This window comes from Colius striatus, chromosome 10 (assembly GCF_028858725.1).
Source record: "Colius striatus isolate bColStr4 chromosome 10, bColStr4.1.hap1, whole genome shotgun sequence".
NCBI lineage: Eukaryota > Metazoa > Chordata > Aves > Coliiformes > Coliidae > Colius > Colius striatus.
The window spans coordinates 26,618,716-26,641,453 of NC_084768.1; the positions used below are offsets into that span (position 1 = coordinate 26,618,716).

At 37.2% G+C, this 22,738-nt stretch overlaps 1 protein-coding gene across 2 annotated transcripts in view; it reads left to right on the forward strand.

Moving 5' to 3' along the window:
• Nucleotides 1-22,738, forward strand: part of FAF1 (Fas associated factor 1) — a 163,034-nt gene that overhangs the window by 9,662 nt on the left and 130,634 nt on the right. For both annotated transcript variants that reach the window (XM_062003980.1, XM_062003981.1), the window contains exon 2: nt 5,350-5,418. In XM_062003980.1, coding sequence (XP_061859964.1) covers nt 5,350-5,418 — 69 coding nt within the window. The remainder of the gene's footprint in view (nt 1-5,349; nt 5,419-22,738) is intronic.

Consider the following 22,738-nt stretch of genomic DNA (forward strand, 5'->3'; position numbering starts at 1 on the left):
ATGTAAAAACAGAGAAGCATTCTTATCTCTTCATTTAAATGCTTGCAGTAGATGATCTTTCAGTTTGTGTCTCAGTCAATATGCCCCAATGTTTGTTTTTAACTGTTTGTCTGAAATAAAAAGAAGTAAAAGTTAATTTAATAACCACAGATGACTCATAATAAGAACATTGTATTGGTAGGGTTGTTGCAAGGTTAGAATGATAGAAGGTGCCACAGAGGGATTGGTACATAGCTGATGTTGCAGTCTGTAGATGTGGTCCATAGACACGTGGGATTCTGGGATGAGAAGAGATGAGGTGCCAAAATAATCTGTTGTGAGTGTCTGACTGTGCTGAATGTCTTGATAGCCCAAAAGGGATTTACACATTGATCCTAAATCTTATATCATGATATAAAAGCCTTTACTTGCTTGGCTGAGCATATTGGTTTGACTTTATCTGTTTTGAGGGAACAAGTGTTTTGTTTTGATTGCTTTGAAGTAATTACTATTGCAACAGTGTATATATGAATTTTCAAGAAACTTTTCTCACTTACTAATATGTAATAGCTGAATTAGTGTCCTAAAGTTTTCTGGGTTTGGGTACACTTCTAACAGATACAATCTGGAGCTGCCCTTACATGCTTTATAGGCTTTTAATAATTATCTTTGATTACTGAGCCATTCTCTTCATAAGGTATGGGAAGAGGAAGCAGGGTACTATGTTTCACTCTAGGAACAGGAGGCTCTTGGTTGGCTTTAAAAAATCCTCCATCCAGAAACCTGATTTTTATTCGGAATGCTTGGAAAGGGAATTACAGATTCTTCTCATAGAAGAAATGCAGCCACGTTGTGGGCTGCAATAGTATGCCAGGAGACGGAGGCCATTCTTCCTCTCTGCTTGGTCATGGTGAGACTTACTGCTAGCAGGAGTGCTATGTCCATTATCAGTCCCTCCACTGACAAAGTGGAACAAGTCCAATGAAGAGCTGCCTGGGAGGGGAGCAGACTGGAGCATGTGAAAAGTGGGATTAAAAGAGCTGGGTTTGTGTAGCCTGGAAGAGAAGGCTAAGAGAGAGTCTGGTTGCTGTCTCAACTATACGATGGGTGATGTCAGACAGTGTAGAATCAAATTTCTCTTGGGAGTTGCACAGTCTGAGGGTGAGAGGCAGTGGATACAGGCAAGGGAACTTCTAATTAAATATAAGGAAAAAAAAAATCCCAGTGAAGGTGGAGCAGCACTGGAACAAGCTGCCCGGAGAGTCTGTAGACTCTGTCTTTGGAGATACAACCAGACAGAGCAGTTCACAGACACACTTCAGCTTCCTGTCAGCTTTTATGTAACTGAAGAGGTGAATAAACCAGCAAACTAAATTTTGATTATGTTGCAGAGGAGGTATGCAAGGAGATAAGTAACATCCTTTGCTATACATCGTATGCTATTAAGAACAGCCCTGAGTGGGGGTTTTTTGTTTCGTTTTAAAGTGACTGACCTGGAGAATTCAGCCATCCTTCTGAGCAGGTCAGTGGCCTGTACTTGAAAAACAGTTCTCCATGATCCTAGTCTCTCTTGTCTTTTGAAGAGTGAGTTACTGAAGGGATAATGAATTGATTTTAACAATATTTGTTCTCTGCCAGCATTTTTGGTTCCTCTTTAAAACCTCGTATGTCTTTATGGAATAGAGTTATCTGTAGTTGCATTGCTGTATCTGGTGATAAAAATTTATTGGATACTTTCAAAAGTCAGCATTTCCTACAGTGCTGTCTGTGCAGTTACAGTGAATGGAGATGTATTAATGCTGGCTTCCTGGAGTTTTGTAGGAGATCCCAAAGACTAAACGCTTTTCTTTGTAGGTGGTCTCACCTGTTGAATCTTTTGATGCCTTTTAATCTTTCAGGCATTGTATTTTTGTATAGATATTTAAAGAATGGACGGAGCTACAGTTGCAGCAAAATGCTGATGACAGAAAGCTCTTTTCTCTCCTTTTCATCCAACATGGGAGAGTTTGTATTGGCTGTTTCAGTGTCTGAGAACTAGGCATCAGATTGAATCACAGTAGCTTAGTCTTATTCTGAGACAGATAGATGTATTAGTGAGAGGGAAGAAGTCTGTAGTTGACAACTGGTGTGACTCTACCCTGGAGATCAGTTATCTGAGTTTGTTACTGTTCGGGGTACTTGGAGCTATGGGTCCAATTTTTATCCTTTTGGTTGTGTGGACTGAGCAAGGTACCTGTATTTGCATCTGCTCTAAATTACAGCAGGAGGCTGCAGCTGAGGATCTGAACTGCAGACTGCATGTGGAGGTTAGTTAGGCACAAAGTGAAATTTTCTTCCTTTTTTATTTTTTTTTTCAGCTGACTTTTACAGGAGGGAGTGGTGCACAGTGTAATTCACAGCCATCTGTCTGCCTGATTTTAATGGGACTGAACCTGTTGTGCAAAATGTTCTAGGCGAAAGCCTAGTTTGGGTTAGCTTAGAGATGGTTCCTGTCTGGAGAAAATATAGCTACTGTTGGTAGTCACAGGAAATATGGAGTTCTTAAAAATACTGAGAGGCCGGCTTCTAAGGCCTCCAAATGCAACTCCTGTCTGCCAGGCTGTGTGGTCTTCTGCATACTTTTAACTGCTGCATTTTGCCTTGGCGAGAAGGGGAATGGTGCCACAGGTGAGATAAATTCTGCCTTGTTGCCAAATGCCATTTGCCCCCAGCTTCTGTGCAACAACTGCCACCCACTGTCTGTCAGGGCAACAGTAGCCTGACTCTGTATTTGGGTCAGCAACAGCTGTTTGTTGCTTTCCCAGCTTTTGCAGAAGTAACAGCCTGTCTCTCTGTATTACGAGCAGCAGTTGTCCCTTCCAGCTTTGCTGTGTAACAACTGCCTGGATGTCTGCAGCAGGTGCCGGAGGAGCATTTTCCACAGCAGCTGCTGCCAGATGGGGAGGTCAGCTGCTTTCCTGTGATGTGGAGGTAGGCGAAAGCCTGCGCTGTTGAGGTGGGGGGTCACAGTGGGTCTCAAAACCCAGATCCAGCTGTTATGGTTGCCGGGATCAGACCACCCTGCAAGGGATTTAGAAGAGCAAGCCTGTCATCCTGCATTATAGCTTTTTGGAAGCACCTCCTAGGTTTGTCTTGAATGCCTTGAAGTCTGTCTACCCTCAGACTTTTCTCTTACTGAATTTTTCCCTCAGTGGCTACTTCGCTGTTTTTATGTAACTATGATTAAGGTTATTGTGCTAGTTAAATAGCATCCTAAATGGTTAGCTGTGACTCTTCCCAAGGGTAAGCTCCTCATCAATAAGGCAATGATTTTTCTGTGAAGCCACATGGAAGGAGGAAATTTGGAGAAGTTATGTGAAATTTTGTTACATGAAAATCTAAATCTGCCTGGTGGAAACACTTACCTGGCCTAGAAGAGCAGGATGCTAGTATAGTTACTTTAACATTCAAAACCTTTATCTTCAGAATCTGATTTTATGCATTCAGAGCAAAACAGTAGTTTTGCCTTTTCTCATCAAAACGGATTTCTTCGTTTTCACGTTAGTTTTTCTCTTGTGGGGTCTAGAAAACCACAGAAGAGGCTGCACAGTCTGGAACTGAAGCTGCTTTGAAGTGCAAAAGTGCCATCCTAGATTTAGAGGAAATGCAGAGAGGAGGAGCAGAAGGAACTTACTCTATCTTTTCTTACACTTTGTCCTTAAAAAAAAAAAAATCTTCAGTTTCTTTTTGATGTGTAAAGGGTTCAAATCATTGAGCCTTGAAGATTTTATCTTTACTGTTTATTTCTTTCAGTTTGGTCACTTAGGAGATGTGCTGGTGCCTGATTATATCAAGAGTCAGTATTCTGGTAGAAATTTTATTCTAAAATACTTAATTCCTCTTATTAAGCAAGTCTCTCATGAAAATAAAGCTGAATAGAATCTGTGAATAAAAAAATATTTCTCCTCAAGTAGTATCACCTTACCTGCTTAAAAACAAATAAGTGGTTTTGTGGCTCTAGATCTCATCAGCTTTGCTGTATTTTAAAGGTTTTTATTATTTTTGTGTGCATTTTCTTTTCCTTTTGTTTCTTTCTTACTTGGGGAGAATGTGAGACAGAAGAATGTGCAAAAAATCTTTATGTAAACCCTGTGACTTTTAGTTTGCCTTCCTAAAAAAGTAAGACATGCAGGCCTATGGTGTATTCATGACATTTGAACCTGTGGACTTACCAGTGGATTTCTTCCAGTTTTCATGAAAATACAGCTGAGTAAAATGGAAAGAAGTATATCAAAAGAAGCCTCTATAAATATTACTGCTGTAGGTAAAACTTAAATCAGCCCTTACAGTTAGAGGTGACACACAAACCCATGAGGAACTGGACTGTTAGTTTTGCGGCTCACAGAACCTGCCGGTGCCTTGTGTGTATTTCTCTACAGAAAGCCAAGGCAGAAGCAGTCCAGGTTGTTCTGGGACTAACCTGTCACTCCAGGAGTCCTTAACATCACATCCGTCTTGGGAGTGAGGGATAACTACCTGTCTTTTGTGCTTGCTTTCTTAGGGAAAACTCAAAAGGTGCAAACCAGATGCTTTTTCTTGAATTCACCTTACATGAAACAAACAAACCAAACTTCTAATTCTTTTTTTCCCACCTTAGTGATGTTTAAACCAGTGACGGATCATAATGTAAGGCAGGGATTTGTGTACGTCAGTGTGAGGTGTCTGAATCAATTCTCCTTCATGTTAAAATATTATGCTGAAAAATGTTAGTTTGCTGCAACTGTGACAAACAGGATGTTTCATGGTTACATTGGTAAGTAGTGCTCATTCATTGTTGTCATTCAGGAATGTTTCATTTCTGTTTTATTGACAGCCAGCAAAAATAGTCCATCTGCAAAGTCATAAAAATTCATACTTGTCACCTTCTTTTCCCCTTACACTGTGCTGTGTAACACCCAGAGTGAGTAGGAATGTGGTATTGGAAGCAGTAGGGTTTATGGATGTGTTTCTGACTTTAAACATTAGCTATCTCAAAGATCATTTTAAGTAGTAAGTATTTTTGTGCTCCGTTTTAAAGTAGGATGAGCATTTAATTGTTTTGAACGTGGAATTACCAGAACACTTTTATGGACAGCACTGTTGTCCTAATTTTACAAATAACTACTTTGTCTTGCTTCCCTAGGTGACTTGTTCAAGGTTACACAAGAATCCTGTAGTGGAACAGGGAATTCTATCCAAGTGTTTAGAACTTGAAATCTGACTTCTGGATTGCCTTGTCCTAACAGAAGTGAAAGACCTCTACCTTTCCTGTCATTCTCTGAAATTAAATTCTATTAAGACTCTGATTTTGATCAATGCTTTTAATTCTGTGTACTGCTTCTTTCTTTTTAGGCATGTACTGGTATTGAAAATATTGATGAAGCTATAACGTTGCTTGAACAAAATAACTGGGATTTAGTGGTAAGTATTCTAAGAAAATGACTTCATAAATCAACTTCACATAACAGTGCTGTGCCGTCTTGCTGAGACAGCTGTTGTCTTTGTTTCAATTTTGGGTGTGTCTTTTATGCCTGGGGCAAGCAGGTTATTTGCAGACTGGTTCTGTTAAAGTCTCATTGCCAAGTTAACATGATACTGAGTTGTGTGTACCCTTGTATAATCTGTCTTCATGTATTTTGTTTTTTTTCCTTTAAATCAACATTTCATACTGTATTTAGCTTCCTTTTCCAATTGTATGCATAGTTTTGCAAGTAGCATTATTAAGGGCAGCACTTTTAGGAGATGTCTTGTATATGCACATAAGATGTTTGAGGGTTTAAGTGTGTAAGAAATGGAAGGTAAAACAACTATCTTTCAGATACTTTTAGTTTAAAAATAAGATAGCTTCTCTTCTTTTGTTATTTATTATGTAGAGTTGAGTCAGAGATTAGAGACATACCTAATTCAGATTTGATGTTATCTAGACAAGATTAAACACAAACAAAAACCTAACAAACTCATTCTAAACAAACCCCCTATCATCTAGTTTGTAACAAGATTCAAGATGCAGATAAATAGGATGGAACCAGGAAACCAAGCAAAAAACTCTTAGATATTTTAAGACTTTGCATAGGACTATCTGGCTAAATAAAGAAACTATTAATCCATTTTCTTAAGGTTTAAAAGTGTAGAACAAATTTAATTAAGCAGCAAGTTGTCTTCCTTTTAAGTTGCAATCCCCTTGATTTTCCTCTTCTCTTTTCTTTTCCAAATGAGTGATCTCATGGGTCCAAGTTATCAGAAAATTAAACTAAGTAAAAGGTCTGAAATTGACTATGGATACAGTTTCAACTGTATGCCACATTATGTTCCCAGCATATTGTTTAGTGTGGTCTATGTTTTAATAGTTGGAAGCTAAGTAATCAGAGAGGTTAGGGTGCGGTTTTAAACAAAGTTTGTTAGAATGAACATTCTGTTTCTTTTAAAGCATAATTATTAAAATAACATGTTATATTGTAACCTATTGCAAACAAACTCTGTGTACTCAAAACAATTGTATCTCATGTTTAAAATGAATATTAGTGGGATCTCGACCGGCTTGAGAGTTGGGCAGAGAGGAACCTCATGAGGTTCAACAAGAACAAGTGCAGAGTCCTGCATCTGGGAAGGAACAACCCCATGCACCAGTACAGGCTGGGGGTCAAACTGCTGAAGAGCAGCTCTGCAGAGAGAGACCTGGGAGTCCTGATTGATAATAAACTAACCATGAGCCAGCAATGTGCCCTCATGGCCAAGAAGGCCAATGGCATCCTGGGATGCATCAAGAAGAGTGTGGCCAACAGGTCGAGGGAGGTTCTTCTCCCCCTCTACTCTGCCCTGGTGAGACCTCATCTGGAGTCCTGTGTCCGGTTCTGGGCTCCTCAGCTCAAGAGGGACAGGGAAGTGCTGAAGAGAGTCCAGCGCAAGACCACCAAGATGGTCAAGGGTATAAAACATCTTTCATACAAGGAAAGGCTGTGGGAACTGGGGCTATTTAGTCTGGAGAAGAGGAGACTGAGGGGTGATCTTATTAACATTTATAAATATCTAAAGGGTGAGTGTCAGGAGGTTGGGACATCCCTCTTTTCTATAGTAGATAGTAACAGGACAAGGCATAATGGAATGAAGCTGGAACACAAAAAGTTCCACTTAGTTTTTTCTTATGTCTATTTCACCATGAGAGTGAGGGAGCCCTGGCACAGGCTGCCCAGAGGGGTTGTGGAGTCTCCTTCCTTGGAGGTCTTCAAGACCCGCCTGGACATGTTCCTATGTGACCTGATCTAGGTGACCCTGCTTCTGCAGGGAGGTTGGACTAGATGATCTCTAAAGGTCCCTTCCAACCCCTACCATTCTATGATTGGCCAAAGTATATGGAGTCTTTCTTTTGCAAATGTCACAGTATAAGCAAGAATGAGACACCAGCTAGCAAAGGGGAGCACATACCATCAGTGGCTTCTAACAGAAAGCCCGAAAGTGTAAAGTAGTATCTCTTGTCACAATAGTTGGATGTGACTTAGCATTTTGAAAATTAAAGTGTTTTTGAGAAGGCAAGGAATAGCCTTATGCATTCTGTTCTGATTTTAAATTTCTCAATACATTAAATCGGTTGGATGTGGTTTTGGGGGATTTGTAAGTTGGTGAAGTAAGTATGTACTTAACAGTAAATGCTCACAGGTGGGGCTGAATGAAAGAATTGAGATCAAAATGCTAAGAACAACCAAAGGGGTTTGTTTTGATTTTTTTTTTTTTTTTTTGCACTTGTGACTCCAGAATGAGAAGAAAGAAAAACTGAGATATTTAAAGCCGTGAGAATGGATAAAAAACAGGGGAAAAAATAGTTTTAAACAGTTAATTTTTTTCGTGATGTTTAAGTGATCTAGAAGTAGAATATAGTGGGAAAAGAAGTAATGACACAAAAATGCAAACTTAAAAAAAAAGTGTAAGGAAAGTGAGGAAGAAAGGAAATTAGGGATGTAAGAGGTACTTCAGGAAAGTACATAGCTCTTGAAATTAAACAGAAGGTGAATAAGAGGAGTGCCCATGAAAAGGAAATGGTAAGTTGGTGAGGGGGAAACTGGGGAGAGTGAAAGTGAAGATGATGACCTAAGCATCTGTCATTAGCAGGACACTGTCTCCTTTTTATTAAAAGCCACCTTCTTGTAAAAAAGGGAGTGAAAATCATGTCATGTTAATCTAACAGTGAGTTCGAAGCAAAAGAGTGAAGAAAGAGAATAGAAGACAAAAGAAATGTAAATGTAGGAAGAAAATGAGTTGCTAGCTTGAGAGAGGATCAAACATCTCTTTGTTAGGCAAGGGATTTTATAATTTCAAAAGTCAAAACAGTACATGAAAAAAGCTCATAACTTATGAGATGTAGCATTTTTTAATTTTAAAATTAAAAGTGTATGGCCCAGATGTGATGTTTTTTTCTTCTTTTTTAATACCTTTGATTCCACAGTCAAGTACAGATTCAGTGCTAAGAAACTGGGGAGGAGAAAAGGCTTTGCTTTGACTAAACCAAAAGGCCTTTGCTTAGCCTTAAATATTTAATTCAACACAGAAGAAGACCTTTTTTATTTTTTTGGATTTGTAAGGAAGACAAAATTTGTGGGATTGGTTACAGATTATGATGACAGCAGTGAAATAGTGATGACTTCAGTAAGGGTTCCTTTATCATCCTTTGACTAGCAAACTGTTGGGTAAACAGGAAGAACATCACTGTTATCTTCTGTAATTTAACTTTTTTTGTGAATCTGATTCAGAGGCTTATTTCAAGTTCAAGTTTTTGATAAACATGACCTGTAGTAGTAAAATATAGTAATTCAGGTGTTCAGGGTTTTGTTTGTTCGTTGTTTTTGGTGTGGATATGGAATATGGAGTCCTTCTGTGATTTTGGAAGTAAAATCCAAGCTCTGTATTTGACCAGGGAAGCTTCCACAAGACCCCCAAAGTAATATGAAGTAGAAAGTTAAACAAGTCTCATTAGGATGTCATCAACTTAACCAAAAAGTTTAGGGACACTTCTGCGGTATTAAGGAAAAACCCAAAACCATAAAGAAGTTCCTATCTTAAACAGATTGCTTCCTTGCCTTTCAGGCTGTCAGTACCTCAATTGCATTTCCCTGTTTGAGGAAAAAAATTTTGCATTATCAAAGTCTGTAGTAGGCACCTTGGTTGAAGATTCCCTTGAACACCTGTTGCTTCTTGAGCTCTGAGACTCATCTTGTTATTTCTCTGGGTCTTAAGACCACACAACCAAGAGCAAGTAGTCCCGGTGAGCTGGAAAGCAGAAGGATCCCAAACCAGAAACAGTGAAGTACTTAATGGCATAGGCTGACAAGTAAGTACATCAGAGTGCACAGAGATAGCAAAGGTTTATAGTTCACAAAACAAGTTTCTAATATCATGCTGCAAGTACTCTGTTTTTGTGTAAGCTTTTTTGAGGATTTCTTTGTTTGCACTGATGCAATATTTCAACTGCTTATTCTTTCCATACTTCTTATTTTTCTGATCTTGTTAGTAGATTTTAGAATCAAAGGTTTAAATGTCACCAGTATCTTTCCTGTTACTTCAGTGAATGTTACTGTGTTTTGTATCTTTCGGACATTTGGTCTTACCTTTAAACAAAGCCAAACCTGAGTGAAATGTAAGGCACTCCTTTCTTGGTTTAGTTTTTCTAATTGCCACTTCTGGGTTTTTTTGCTGAATAATTGATTTGAATGGTTTTTTTCTGTTCAGTTTAGAACTTATATATCAACTTCCCGTTTTTGAACTTTAAAAGATTGCCAATCCCCCGTTAGAAATCTTCATGTCTATTTGTCTGTATGGGACACTTTAAGACAGTATAAACTGCTGTTAATTTATCTTCAATTTGGAACTAAATAAATCAGAGTTGTATATGCTTTACAGTCTCCAAACGATGTTTGTAACTGTTTGAAGTGGTATAAGAAACTGTCTTTCATAAATGTTTGATTGTTAGTCTTTGTTTAAGTGCTTAAAATCAAAGTGACCGTGAGTGTTGCAGAGGGACTCATATGCAGTAACAGCACACGAATTGCTTGGTGGGATCATGAAGTCTAATCTTCCCAATAATTAGTTCCCCATTGTTACATGTGACATGACCTCTGTGGTGGTCTACTGCATATGTAGCAGCTTAGGTTTTTTTCTGTATTAGAACACTGTAGTGGCCTAATTACTAGGCTTATTATAGACTGGGTGGTGAAATGTTTCAGATCTTCTGTGACATACAGAAAATCAGCACAGATAATATAACAATCTCTTCAAGTCTTTATCATTATGAAACTGTTTTGCAATAAATCGATCCAACTCTCCTGCCAGGAGTGCTGTTATGTTATTTTCTAGGTCTCATTTCTTTGAGCTCTAATAATTTACAATAATTTTCAATGTCTGAGGAAGCAGAAGTTAAGAATTTATCTCTTTTGTAAAGTCTGATGGTTTCATAGCTTGCCCATTTAAACTGTGGCCTTCTGTTTTGCCACTTGAAGGTAAGAATGATGGTATAAATGTATCTGAAGCTTTATAAAATCAAAGTACAGAAAATGACAACTGTGTGTCTGAAATATTTCAGATTATGGTACATATTTAAAGGAAATGACTCATTAGTACAAGAATCTATAATCTACTTGACCTTATGCAGTATGGACCTTTGTATATATGAGATTGATACAGATTAGAGCTCTTTGCTTTCCTGAAATGGAAATGATTGTGCCTGATAGATTTAATGCAAAACTTCAATCCTTCATGTATAAGGTGACTTTATATACTGTACTGGTAATCAGAGTAGGTTTGTTGAATGAAAAGCAGGATTCACCACACTTCATTTTCCCCTCCTCCCAGTGTGACCATTTCTGTTGTTGCTCATGTTCACTGGTTTAAAATTGTTTTTATTTCCTGTCTCTTCCAATAGACATTGTAATGTAGGTACTGCTTAACATCACTTCAAGAAGAAAGTAAATTTTATCATAATAAAGGGTGGGGGTGTTATCCCATATTCACTTCACTATAGAAGTGTGTATAATGATTATTAAAAAATAGATCTGTTTTTTGTTTTCAAAATACATTCTTGAAATGATCATTCTGCCTTCTTGTTATACTTGGCTTCATTATTCTGTATTTTGGTAGAGACTCAAAGCACAGTATAACTTTATTAAAACCACGGAAATGTGATGACTTGGAGTTCCTGTTGTACACAGCTTCCAAGTGTCAGCTGACAAAAAGCATTTCTGTACCTTGTAAAGAGAAATTGTGTATTTTGAACATCTGTTTTCATAATGCTTCAACTTTTCTACTGTAGTATTTTTTCCTTTTGGATGCATAGCTTGCATAGGTGATGAGGTTTTTTGCATCTTGCTCTTTAAAACCTCTTAAAAATAGTAACTTATCAGAAATTCTTTTTAATGTAAATATTCATTTTGTTTGTGTTTACCGTTATATAATGTTGTCTTTTGGAAAAAAAGAAGTAAAAACCCCAACAAACAAACAAAAAGTTGAACTGACAAAAATGAGCTAGGGCTTTGAAATTTTTGTACTGTATTTTTGTTGGATATGGCAGTTTAGATGGGATTCCTAGGCAGAAAATGGGCCTTGGGCTCTTGACAGTTACCGACAATCCATTATTTGTATCTTTCATTACTTCTAACCGTTAGCTTTAGTTATTTGTTGTCATGTGTAGCAAATTTCAGTATAAGTTGGTAAAAAGTAAAACACTAATGATGTCTTTTGTCTTTTTTTTTTCTACCTGGTTTGCCCTGCAAAAGCTTTGGTGTGGTATCTCATAGTATACTTTTGGATTAATTTGAATTAGTCTGCCTCCACAAACTAGATGATTAGTTGAAGTTTGGCACATGGCCATTTCTTTTCCTTAAATGTGGTTCAGTGCTGTCATTCGTTTAGCAGCTCTCTTGTTTCATTCTAAATGGGCAGTATTTCAGTGACTGGAGAACCAGGGCTACATGTTATGGTGATGGTGTTCATCACATTGATCCTTTTTGTCTTCTGTTGTTGACCTGCTGTTTTCTTTTCTTCAGACTTGCATACTGAATATGGCACACATTTGATAACACTCACTATGGGACTAACAGGAGGTTCGTGGTGTGTTCCTCTCATTAGTACTAGATCTGAGGGATTTTCACTGTTAGGAACATGGGTGCTTTGTGTATTGGTAATTCTCCCCTGTTGTCAAATGAACAGTCACATCTGCCTATGGGAACCAGAGGTTTGTATCCCAATTCTTTTTTTTAAGGAGCTTTTAAGTTTTATTGTAGACAGGTGTTATCTTCTGGATCTTGGTGTCCTTTTGAAAACATTAGTGTCAGCTCAGTTAGTTTATACTTGTTGTTACTGTACTGAGTTCTCTGGACAGCATACAAAATCCTGGTGCCAACAGAGCTAAGGAAGAAGCAGCTCTGAGTTAGGTAATGACAGGCATCAGTGGACAAGCATCCTGCTGGGACAAACGTCCTGTGGACATGGTGCCCATTCTTCAGGAAATACAGGAGCTGCAGGTTTCTTGTTTGTCCAGCTTCAAGCATTAATCTCTTGGAGTAGGATAGAGCTTTTACAAAGGACTACAGAAATCTCTTTTGAAAATCTTTATTGTACTTACTGTTAAATTAGGGATCCCTGCTTGGAAAAATAATTTGATTTCTCATTCTTTGTATTTCCAGCTTTTTGCAGCCCCTAAAATGACATTTCTGTGCCTTTGACTAAGTTTAGATATATACTGTGTATACAGCTGGGTGGTGGCAAAGAAGACTAGCTACTTCTTAAATGCCATTATTATTACTTTAAAAAAATTAGTTTTGAATGCCTTCATCTTGGATAAAACAGGTGTTTCCTTTTTGTGTATTTTCTACATTGAAGACTGTAGGAAGTGTGCAGATCTATAGGCAGTTGTAGGCATGTTTTGGCTTTCCACATAGCTGTATGCACATTCATCTATTATACAAAACAGAACACCACCACTAATACATGTGGAGGAAATTAAGATTCTTTACTTGCAAATTTCAGAATAAGGCTGCTCGTTTGTCCACTTCAGGGATGTGCTTCAAGGAAGGAAGATTACCAGCAGCAAGGTAGTCCAGTCTTTGTGGTCCTACCAAATCCAAACCGATTTCTTTTGAGTCTTTTAGTAACTGCAATACTTGGTACCTCAGGTGGTGCAGGAAAGTGTTCAATATATTGCCACTGTGTCAGTCATTTCATATGACTTCAAGGAGAGCACAGATTGCAATTGAGCCTGTTGCACGTCTGCATCAGTCTTGGTCTCTTGATCGTCTGTTAGACATCACAGTGGTCAACAGAGCAACTCCAGCTTAATATAAAATGGAGTCAAACCAAATAAAAATGTCATATATGTGTTCTGACACATGCAGGCAAGCAAACAAACATATTAAAGTAAGAAATTATTAGCTTTTGTGTTCTAAACTTTTGTTTTGAATAAAACTGTTATTTTATTACATAAGTTGGTCCTTTGCATTTTTATTTTCTTTGCAAAAAAACTTAGGTGGTCTTTGGATTTGTTTTCTTGTTTGGATGAGCCTTTGCTCTTTCAAAAGAGGTTGAGAAGCAATGCTTGGATCATGTTAACATTGCCATGTCTTGTGATTTTTATAAGGAAGCCCATGAAAGCTGTAATCAATGTTGTAGCTACTGCTACTGTGTAAATATCCAAGAATCTTAAGTTTCATAGTGTTCCTTCTGAAAAGATAGCCTGGGATGGGGACAGTCTCTGGCTTATCTGTTGAATTTCTCATTTGTAGGCTGCTATCCTAAAACTTAATTAGATTCCCTTGCATCTTGGCTAGGACTATTTGGGTACAAAAACCGCTATCAAAATTCACTTTACACCAACAAATAATAGCTAAACTGTGTACTAGACCCAGAGGGATGTTTGTTTGCTTCCCTTTATTTCTTTTTCAGTCCTAATGCGGGCAAACGTGTAAGAAATACAAACTTCTTCCATTCCTGAAGACATGGCTGTGTTTTCTTACCAGGACAAAGCCTTGTCTGTGAGAGATTGTGTGAGAATTTGGTTAAAACAGTTTTAATTTCTTTTAATTTACTTCTCTGCCAAAACATGGTGCTTATTTCATGGATGACGTCTTGACAGCCTCAGAGCTTGGGAATACTTCAGCTTTCATTGTGCAGAAAACCTGGTGCTGTGTAGTTCTTGTCTCCTATTGGCACTGCTAACAAATTAACATTACAAAATTGTGTTTAGTAAGTGACTAACTGTATTTGAGGCTCATTTTAGTCCACCATGTTTAAATGGATTGAGGCCAAGGGATGTGCAGTTTGCAAGTTTATGGAAACCATGAATTAAGATTAAACACATTAATTATTTTGTCCTTCAGTTTGAAGGCAATTGTTTGGGAGGATGAAAAAACTGATATCTCTCAAGGAGACAGAATCAGAATGGTAGGGATTGGAGGGACCTCTAGACATAATCTACCCTTACAGTTATTACCCTTACAATAAAGAAGTTTCTCCTTGTGTTTAAGCAGAACTTTTTGTGTTTCAGCTCACATACATTACCCCTAGTCCTGTTGCTGGATGCTACAGAAAAAAGTGTCACCCCATCCTTCTGACATCCACCCTTTAGGCACTTATAACTGTTTGTGAGATCCCCTCTTAGTCTTCTCCAGGCTAAACAGCCCCAGGTCCCACAGCCTTTCTGTGTAAGAAAGATGTTCCAAACCCCTGGTCATCTTGATAGCCCTCCACTGGACTGTCTCCATCAGTTCTCTGTCCCTCTTCAGCTGGGAAGCTGAGAACTGGACACAGGACTCCAGATGAGGCCTCACCAGGACAGAGCAGAGAGGGAGTAGAACCTCCCTTGACCTGCTGCCCACACTCTTCTTAATGCATCTCAGGATGCCATTGGCCTTCTTGGCCATGAGGGCATGCTGCCAGCTAGTGCTTAGTTTATCATCATCCAGGACTCCCAGGTCCTTCTCCACAGAGCTGCTCTCCAGCATGTCAACGCCCAGTCTGTACTGGTGGTACAGAAAGGAACTCTTTCTATTTAAGGCAGTTAAGAAAACACATGTTTAAAGCCATGACTTCTTAGTCCTGTTTCATATATGCTTTGTTGATTCATCAGAAGGGACTAATTCTCATGTTGCTGGTTGAAGGAAGGTTTAGTGGGGTATATATCTTTCCCACAGGATAAACCTGATATGGCTTGGGAAGAGTGTCTTCTAGATGAACACCCTTTTGTTCCTGTTGATCTGGAGTAATGATTCTTCAGGATCTGTGATGAAATCTGTATCTTTCAGCCTTCCACAATTTTAGCAAATGTACTGGTTAACTTGCGATATAGCAGATGTTGTTGTAGACACCAAGGGGTTTGTGTTCATCTAGAATAGTTTATTTTGGCTTAGAATTATTGATTTTAATTTCTCTAACAGAAATAGCCTGCTTTATTTACAGGAGGATAACAAAGGGATTGTGCTTATGAATTTTGTGGCTATGTTTTGTAGCCGTGTTGTTGTGGTGATACATATACAATTTTAATGTCTGACCAGAAGGGGAACAGAGGAGATTTTTAGGTAAAACTTTGCTATCAGTATTGTAAAGTCAACTAAGCTGTGTCTCTCCAAAAAACAGGTAGAATTTAGTTACTTAAGTAATAAGCTCCTTTACCAAAGCTTTTCTTGCATAATGATCAAACAGGCAATAAGACTAATAAACTTTGAATTCTGTTCATGGAGAAAGACTTTTTTTTTTTTTTCTTGTAATGGAGAGTTTTATGTTCTGAGAATAACTGAAAAGTGACACCTGAGATCACAATAGTGCCTGTTAGTACTGCTGTAGCTATAGGTATGCACTCATTTTATGTTTTACATTGATTTTCAGAGGCTAATACCTCTGCTTTGGCAATTTCTATGAAGATTATTTAGCATTAATTTTTCCTGAGACATTCAGATGTAAGAGCACATTTTATAGAATGTATTAATAGTGAAGTGACTGGTAATGGCATACCTGTAAGTAGTTTATAGTATATTACTCTCTGAGTCATTGAACTGGAAATTGCATACGTCTTATAAAGGTGTGTTTGAGAAGTGATTAGTCTTTCATGAAGTCATGCTGAGTATGTATGAGTAGGAAAAAAAAAAAGTAAATGATATAACTTAAGAACCAGCATCTGTGCCAATGCTGTGACTGTTTTGCACATGGACCTTAATTGTGACATATTTTACCATAGAAGCTAGGATTCATCTATACCTACCAGTTGTTCAAAGCTGTTTAAAAAATGGATTTATTTATAATACTGTTAAAAATCTTAACAGTTCTATCCTGGTTTTATTTAAATAATCTCTCTTTAACTGGGCCTGGAAGCTCTGGGTTGCTGTACTGCTATTAGTATAACATAGACTGTTGAGAGGTAGGTGAAATACTTTGAGACAAGTTGTAGGTTAGATAATTTGTCTTGAGATTTTCCTGGTAGTACTTGTTAAAAGGTATTATAACAATGATTCATTAAAAAATTTATATATATATATATATTAAAGGCTGAATACAAAGTATGTTGTCATGGGGTAGCTATCCCCTGCCTCTTCGTTTTACTGTTGTCATTCAAATTTACTTAAAGAATTCCGATTCAGTACACAGAGTTCTTTTTTTTTTTCAAGCATAGCATTTGTTTTATTTGACTATCCTGCTGCCTAGCTTAATGTTTTAAGGAGTAACAAAATATTTTTTGATATCAAATATCACATTCAAACCCAACCTGGACAAATTCCTGTGTGACCTACTCTAAGTGGTCCTTCTCTGACAGGGGGGTTCGACTGGATGATCTTTCGAGGTACTTTTCAGCCCTTGAGATTCTGTGAATCTGTGATTACCATCACACCCTGAGACACATAAATGTATATCAAAGTAACAGATGCATCATGGTCTACTTGCTATCTATATGAATGAGTTTTGAATGGATAGTTTAGAGTAGGTTATTTTTCTTTATTCCTGCTGAAATTGAGTTTAAGCTCAGATACCGATCAGTAAGCTTCTGATAAATCTATTCATGTTACTTACTTTCATTAAGTTGGGAAAATACATCCAGTTATGAATTGATTTTGGAGATTGTGTTTGCTTGGGAAATTATGCAGTGAGAATATAAAATTAAAGAGCTGTCCAAAATGTGTGGGTTTTTTTCCAGGGTTATAGAAGTATATCTAACTGTTGAAAGGCTTCCTAGTGCATTTCGGCATGTTATAGGAACTACAAGAAAAAGTTTGCTGAAGCCACCAAAGAAGTAGGGAGAAATGGGAAACCACATCTAGAGTGCTAATTGTAAACTATTTCAACGCGTGCTCTCTTGCTGATGAAGTGAATCATGTGTATGAATATATTCATGTGGCAGTTTTTGGTGAAATGTTAATTTTTTTCTTTATTAGCCATTCTATTGTTTTGCAGCTTTTCATGAAGTATATTTGTTGTAAAGAAAGCAAGCTGAAATAAAGCAGAATGCATATAAGACATTTCATTGTAGTTCAATTACAGCTTTTGGTTAAATTTTAACCACGATGGGGACAAATGTTGGCATTCTTGTAAAAACTTTGTGGGTGTAACTTCACGTCTAGCACTTGGAAATACTTTGAGACTTGCAAAGCTGGGGAGACGCCAGCAAGTTGAACAAAAGCTACAGGAAAAAGCTGACTCATTTCTTTGCCTTGAAAAGCCTGCCAAAGATAACAAAGGTAGAGGTTGCTTCTGTTACTACTGGGGCACAATTAGTAATAAAAACATTTAAATATTATTGCATTAATTTTAAAATCCAAACAAAAGAATATTTTTAATGACTTGAACTCATAGCAGTCACTGCTTGCGAAAGTAATGGTTTCAAAGTAGCTCTGTGTGTGTAGGAAGGTTGTAAAAAGCCTCTGGTCTGAAATGATTGGTATTTGTACGGAAGGTGTTGTGGAATTTCTTGTTTAGAATAACACATCGCAGACTGACCTGTAATGGGCAAGATTTGCGAGCTACATAAAGCTGCATGGAAACCACGTTCCTCTGCTTGGGAATCTCTTAAGTACAGTCTCCATATCTTAAGAGGCAGTATTGCAGCTGATTTCAGTAAACCTGTATTTTTGTTAATCCGGATGGAATGAATGCAGAATTGGACTGATACTTGCAGTATGCTTTTGTGAAATTCAGGTAGTGAACTTCTGCTGTTTAATCCTGATTTTTCTACTTTTTTTTTTTTTTTATTGTTGTAAACTGATGACAAGAAAATTCAATGCCTAGTCTTGCTTTTTATCCTGTTTCCTGAAATCACAGTAACGGCAGATCAGAACAAATGTTTTGACAGATCTGCACCTAGCATTAGCATTATTATCAGTGTCATCGGAAATGCAAATACAAACTCATATTTTCCAGAGAGAAAGTTATTAGGGGAGCATTATTTCAAAGCATTTACTGTTATTAGTGAAATACATGCCTATAGTGCTAGTTTCATTGTAAGAAATATTTCCATGGTTAAAAGGAACTAATAAATCTTTGCGCTTCTCCTGTTTTGTTTTACTGCTGTATATAAAAGTATGTTCCTTTGTCACACAGATCTATTGTTTGGAAGCAATTTAAAATTCAGTTTTGCTTTTTCAGTTCTTTCATGCATGTTTTGTCTCACTAATGCTTTCCTTTACCCCTTATCATTTAATTATTTGTTTTTCCCTCTCCAGATAACTTTTGTTCGGTTTTGGATTTTGTTTCCTTTTTTTTAAAGCTTCCCATTGTACAAACCGTTTATTTTGTTAGAATGCCAAACAAAATAGTGCATTTTAAATCTTGAGGATAAGCAATTTGTCACGTGAAAGGAACAAAATCAGAGTAAGAATATTGTATTTCAGGGGGAATATAACATTTAGCTCAAATTAGGAGTAGAATTAATTGCAGTGGAATTACAATTGCAAATGGAGCAGTGTAAATGACTCTCTTGATGCTGTGGAAATATGTAATGAAATACAAAAGATAAATACTTAATGAGGGCCTTCTAGTATATTTCATTACACTTCTAGCTCTTAAAAATCATGTTTAATTTGCTTAAAATCAACAAATCTTGAGTGATCCTCAGGCAAGACAGTTTGATAGTACAGGGGAATACTGTCTGATATTTCTAAAATATATATTCTACAGAACTCAAAACCACAGTATGTTTGTCATGTCATCTCTCCTTCTACAGTGAGGTTTTGTATGTGAGTTTTGCTGACTGACGTAGTCTATCTATGACTGAGAAATTATTTTAAGATTAAATGCTGATAGTATTAGTTAAATATTAGAATAGCTTTGTGTTTGTGTTGTGATATGAAACAACAAAACAACTGTTTGGCGAAATTGTTTCTGTATCAAGGAGACGGTAAATATGTGATAGGAAGAAAATAAGCAGGGAATATACAAAATGCAGAACACTTTTCTTTAGCTTACAGACATTTAAAACCAAAAGTAAAGTCTATGAGTAGTAGCATTTGGGGAAGAATATAGTTTTGAAAGTCCTCAAAGAAAGCTCTTGCTGAGTTTCATAGAAATAATTAAATATGTGGATTATGTTATACTGTTATTGCAGTAAGTGGAAGAGAAGAAAAAAGTGATAATGACTAGAAATTGGAATACGTCAGATCTACAGAAAATCAGGGAGTTAGAAGCAAATGCCTCATCAGCAAGTTACTCCATTATATTTCCCTGTGACTTTCTGAAGCAGTTGACACTGTTTGGTTGGATATATTTGGATTTTGGATTAAATAATCTGTATGACATATTACCCTATGTCTATGTCTTATTCATGTATTGTGGTGTTTAATGTAAACCGTCTCAATTTATAACTAAACAAATGTAGAGCACTATGTGAGCTTTAAGTAGACTGAAGTGGTCTTGCTGAATTCAGTCAGACCTAAATAAGGCTTCTAAAATTCTGTTTGAGACAATCCATATGTAAACTTTCATTAAGCTGATATGGTTCTCTGAAACTCATGCAGCAGTCGTGTGCTTGGTGTTTACATCTCTGTAGCTCATTCTTCTGAAAAGGTTGTTCTTCCAGCATCATACTGCTTGAACCTCTTGCTTAGAGATGTGCTTTCTAATATCTGTCTTGGGAAGCTAATCTTGTGTTGTCTCACGAGGGCAGAGTAGAGAGGGAGGACAACCTCTCTACACCTACTGCTCACACCCCCCCTGCTAATACACCCCAGGATGCCATTGGCCCTCCTGGCCACGAGGACACATTGCTGACTCATAGTCATCCTGCTGCCCACCATGAACCCTGGCACTCATCAGTCCAGTATTATATCATCTTCCTGTCTTTCCATTCATTGATATGAACAGAATTCTCAGTAATGTTTATCAATATATCCTATACTGTTGGATATACTGATTAGACTTCTGTTTCTCTGTTCCAAGTTCAAATAAGTGTTACAGTAGAATCTGTATATGGATAGCAGTGACGTAGATCTAAGATCCTTGGCTTTGGGAAAAATGAAACCATTTTAAGGTGAGCTTTAACTAGTGGTAGCATTAGAATGGGCAACTACCTCTCAAAGCCATGGTACTCAGTATCCAGCAGTGACACTCGTGGCTACTGCCCTAGTAGCATTCTCAGCAACAGATTATTGGAAGCTAAAGAAATTTTCTGAGGCAGAGATAGTATCTTTATATTTAATAGCCTGTGAGTAGATTTAATGCACCTATTATTAAAATAGTTTCAAATTTCAAGTGTAATACATCTTTAAAATTACTGGATATTAGTCACACAGGCTGGTTTTGGTGATTAAATGATCCCTGTTTGGAAATACAAAAAAAAAAAGTTTAAATATTTGAATATTTGCTCAACCATAGAGAGCTGATCCTCTCCCAAAGAGGACTGACACTGGGGAAGAACAGCCTGGAACAGATCCTGCCTTAATAACTTGTTGTTTTAAAAATTTTTCTTGTAGGTTTTTTTTTTTTATAGTCACAACCTTCCTCCTGTGAAATTCTGAAGCAGATGGTTGTTCCTTTTTCTTATTTTCTTTGCAGGATCTACTTATAGATGTCTTCTAAGAACATAGATATTTAATATTTATGCAATATCTACATGTTTGCTGCTACCATTTGCCGTCTACATAATTTCAGCCTTCCATCTTGCTTAACAAACAGTGTCTAGACTCTTTATTTTTACAGTGTGGTTAATAGAGGTCTTTCCATCAAAAAAGTACATAATGCTGCTGCTGTTTTTTTCATACTGCTGTGCCCCTTAAATGTCATCAAGTTTACAAAACTAGGGACGTGAACAAGTGAGTTATTCAGTTTTGAAGAAAATAGCTTGGAGCCTTTATCTTATTTAACCCCTCTAACTAGACTTTGAAAAAGTTTGAGCTGATTTAATCCTCTTGAGACTGAGACGTGAGTTTTGACAGAAGCAGGGAAATGCCATGCTGTGCTGTATTTCTTCATAGTTGAAGCAGCTTCTTTTCTCTTGAGTAAAGAGAAGTCTGTTGCACCAGCAGATTGTTATCAGTACATGTCCTGTGGTACAAAAACCTGTATTTTCTCTCTGTATCCTACAGATGCAAAATAAAGGATATTTTCGTTCTTAGACCAGCTTTACTTTTTGATTGCCAGGAATGAAACATATCTTCCTGAAGAACAGGAGAAGGAGAAGCCAATCCAAAAAAAGCCAAACAACCTAAAACCTTGCACTTTTCCCTGGAGGTTTATTAGATGAACATGATTAAGACCTAAGGGTGACTGCAAGAACCACAATGCCGATAAACGAGACATGCTGTTAAAAAGAAACCTCTAATTATTGCCATACACGTTGGATGAACTAATTTAAAAACTGATCTGGTTGGAAGCTTTGTTTTTCTCTGTAATCACTGTTTTAACCCAGCCTCATGAGTAGTTGCTGTAGTTTATAGATATCTGTGACCCTTTTCCTTGTCTGCTTTTTTTGCAATATTTATGCAATATTTGTTTCAAAAGATATTATAAATCTTATTGCAATGTCGTAGTTACTTAGTGAGTTTAGCAGTGATACTTTTTGACTTTAGCCTTCATTATTAAACAGAAATTTAAAAAATCATGTTTATATATTCAGGGAAGAAGAAACTATAGTGTTTAAACAGTGATTTAATCTATTTTTGCATTTATTAAGCACTTAATTAAGCTGGGGGTTTTTTATGGCCAACTTGTGAAAATCATGTTGATGACTGTCTGTAGTTCAGTTGCAGTATATGACTTTGTCATCTTGGAGCACCAGGGAATCTATGAGCTTTTAAACATCAGCATTCTCCTGTTCATTGGGTACCAGACGCTCATTCACCAGGCCAAGGGGTCAGGTATATCTGACACACGAGAATGGATATTAGATGTTGTAGAAACACATGAATTGCTGCTGGGACAGCAAATAAGGGAGATAAGTGCGTTGCTACAAGATCTCTTTAATTTCACCGTTAAGCTTAACAAATATGTACCTGTGAACACAGTAGTGATTACTAAGGTCATCAAAGAGCAGAAATAGATTTAGTCTTTTGAGGTCTGGTTTTTTTTTCAGTCCTCTCTAGAATTTTTTTGATTCTTTGTTATTCCTTGTGAAATCCCCTCCTATGCTACTCCACTTCATCTACCCAGTGCTGGGCTAGGATTAAAAGTCTGAAGTTGGGTAAAGTTCTGACATCTTTACTCTCATATCTTCTAACAATAGTCGGTATAAAGTTTATTTAGCTGAGTAGTAAATGTGTAAGTCATCTTCACCAGTTCACATGGTGTATCA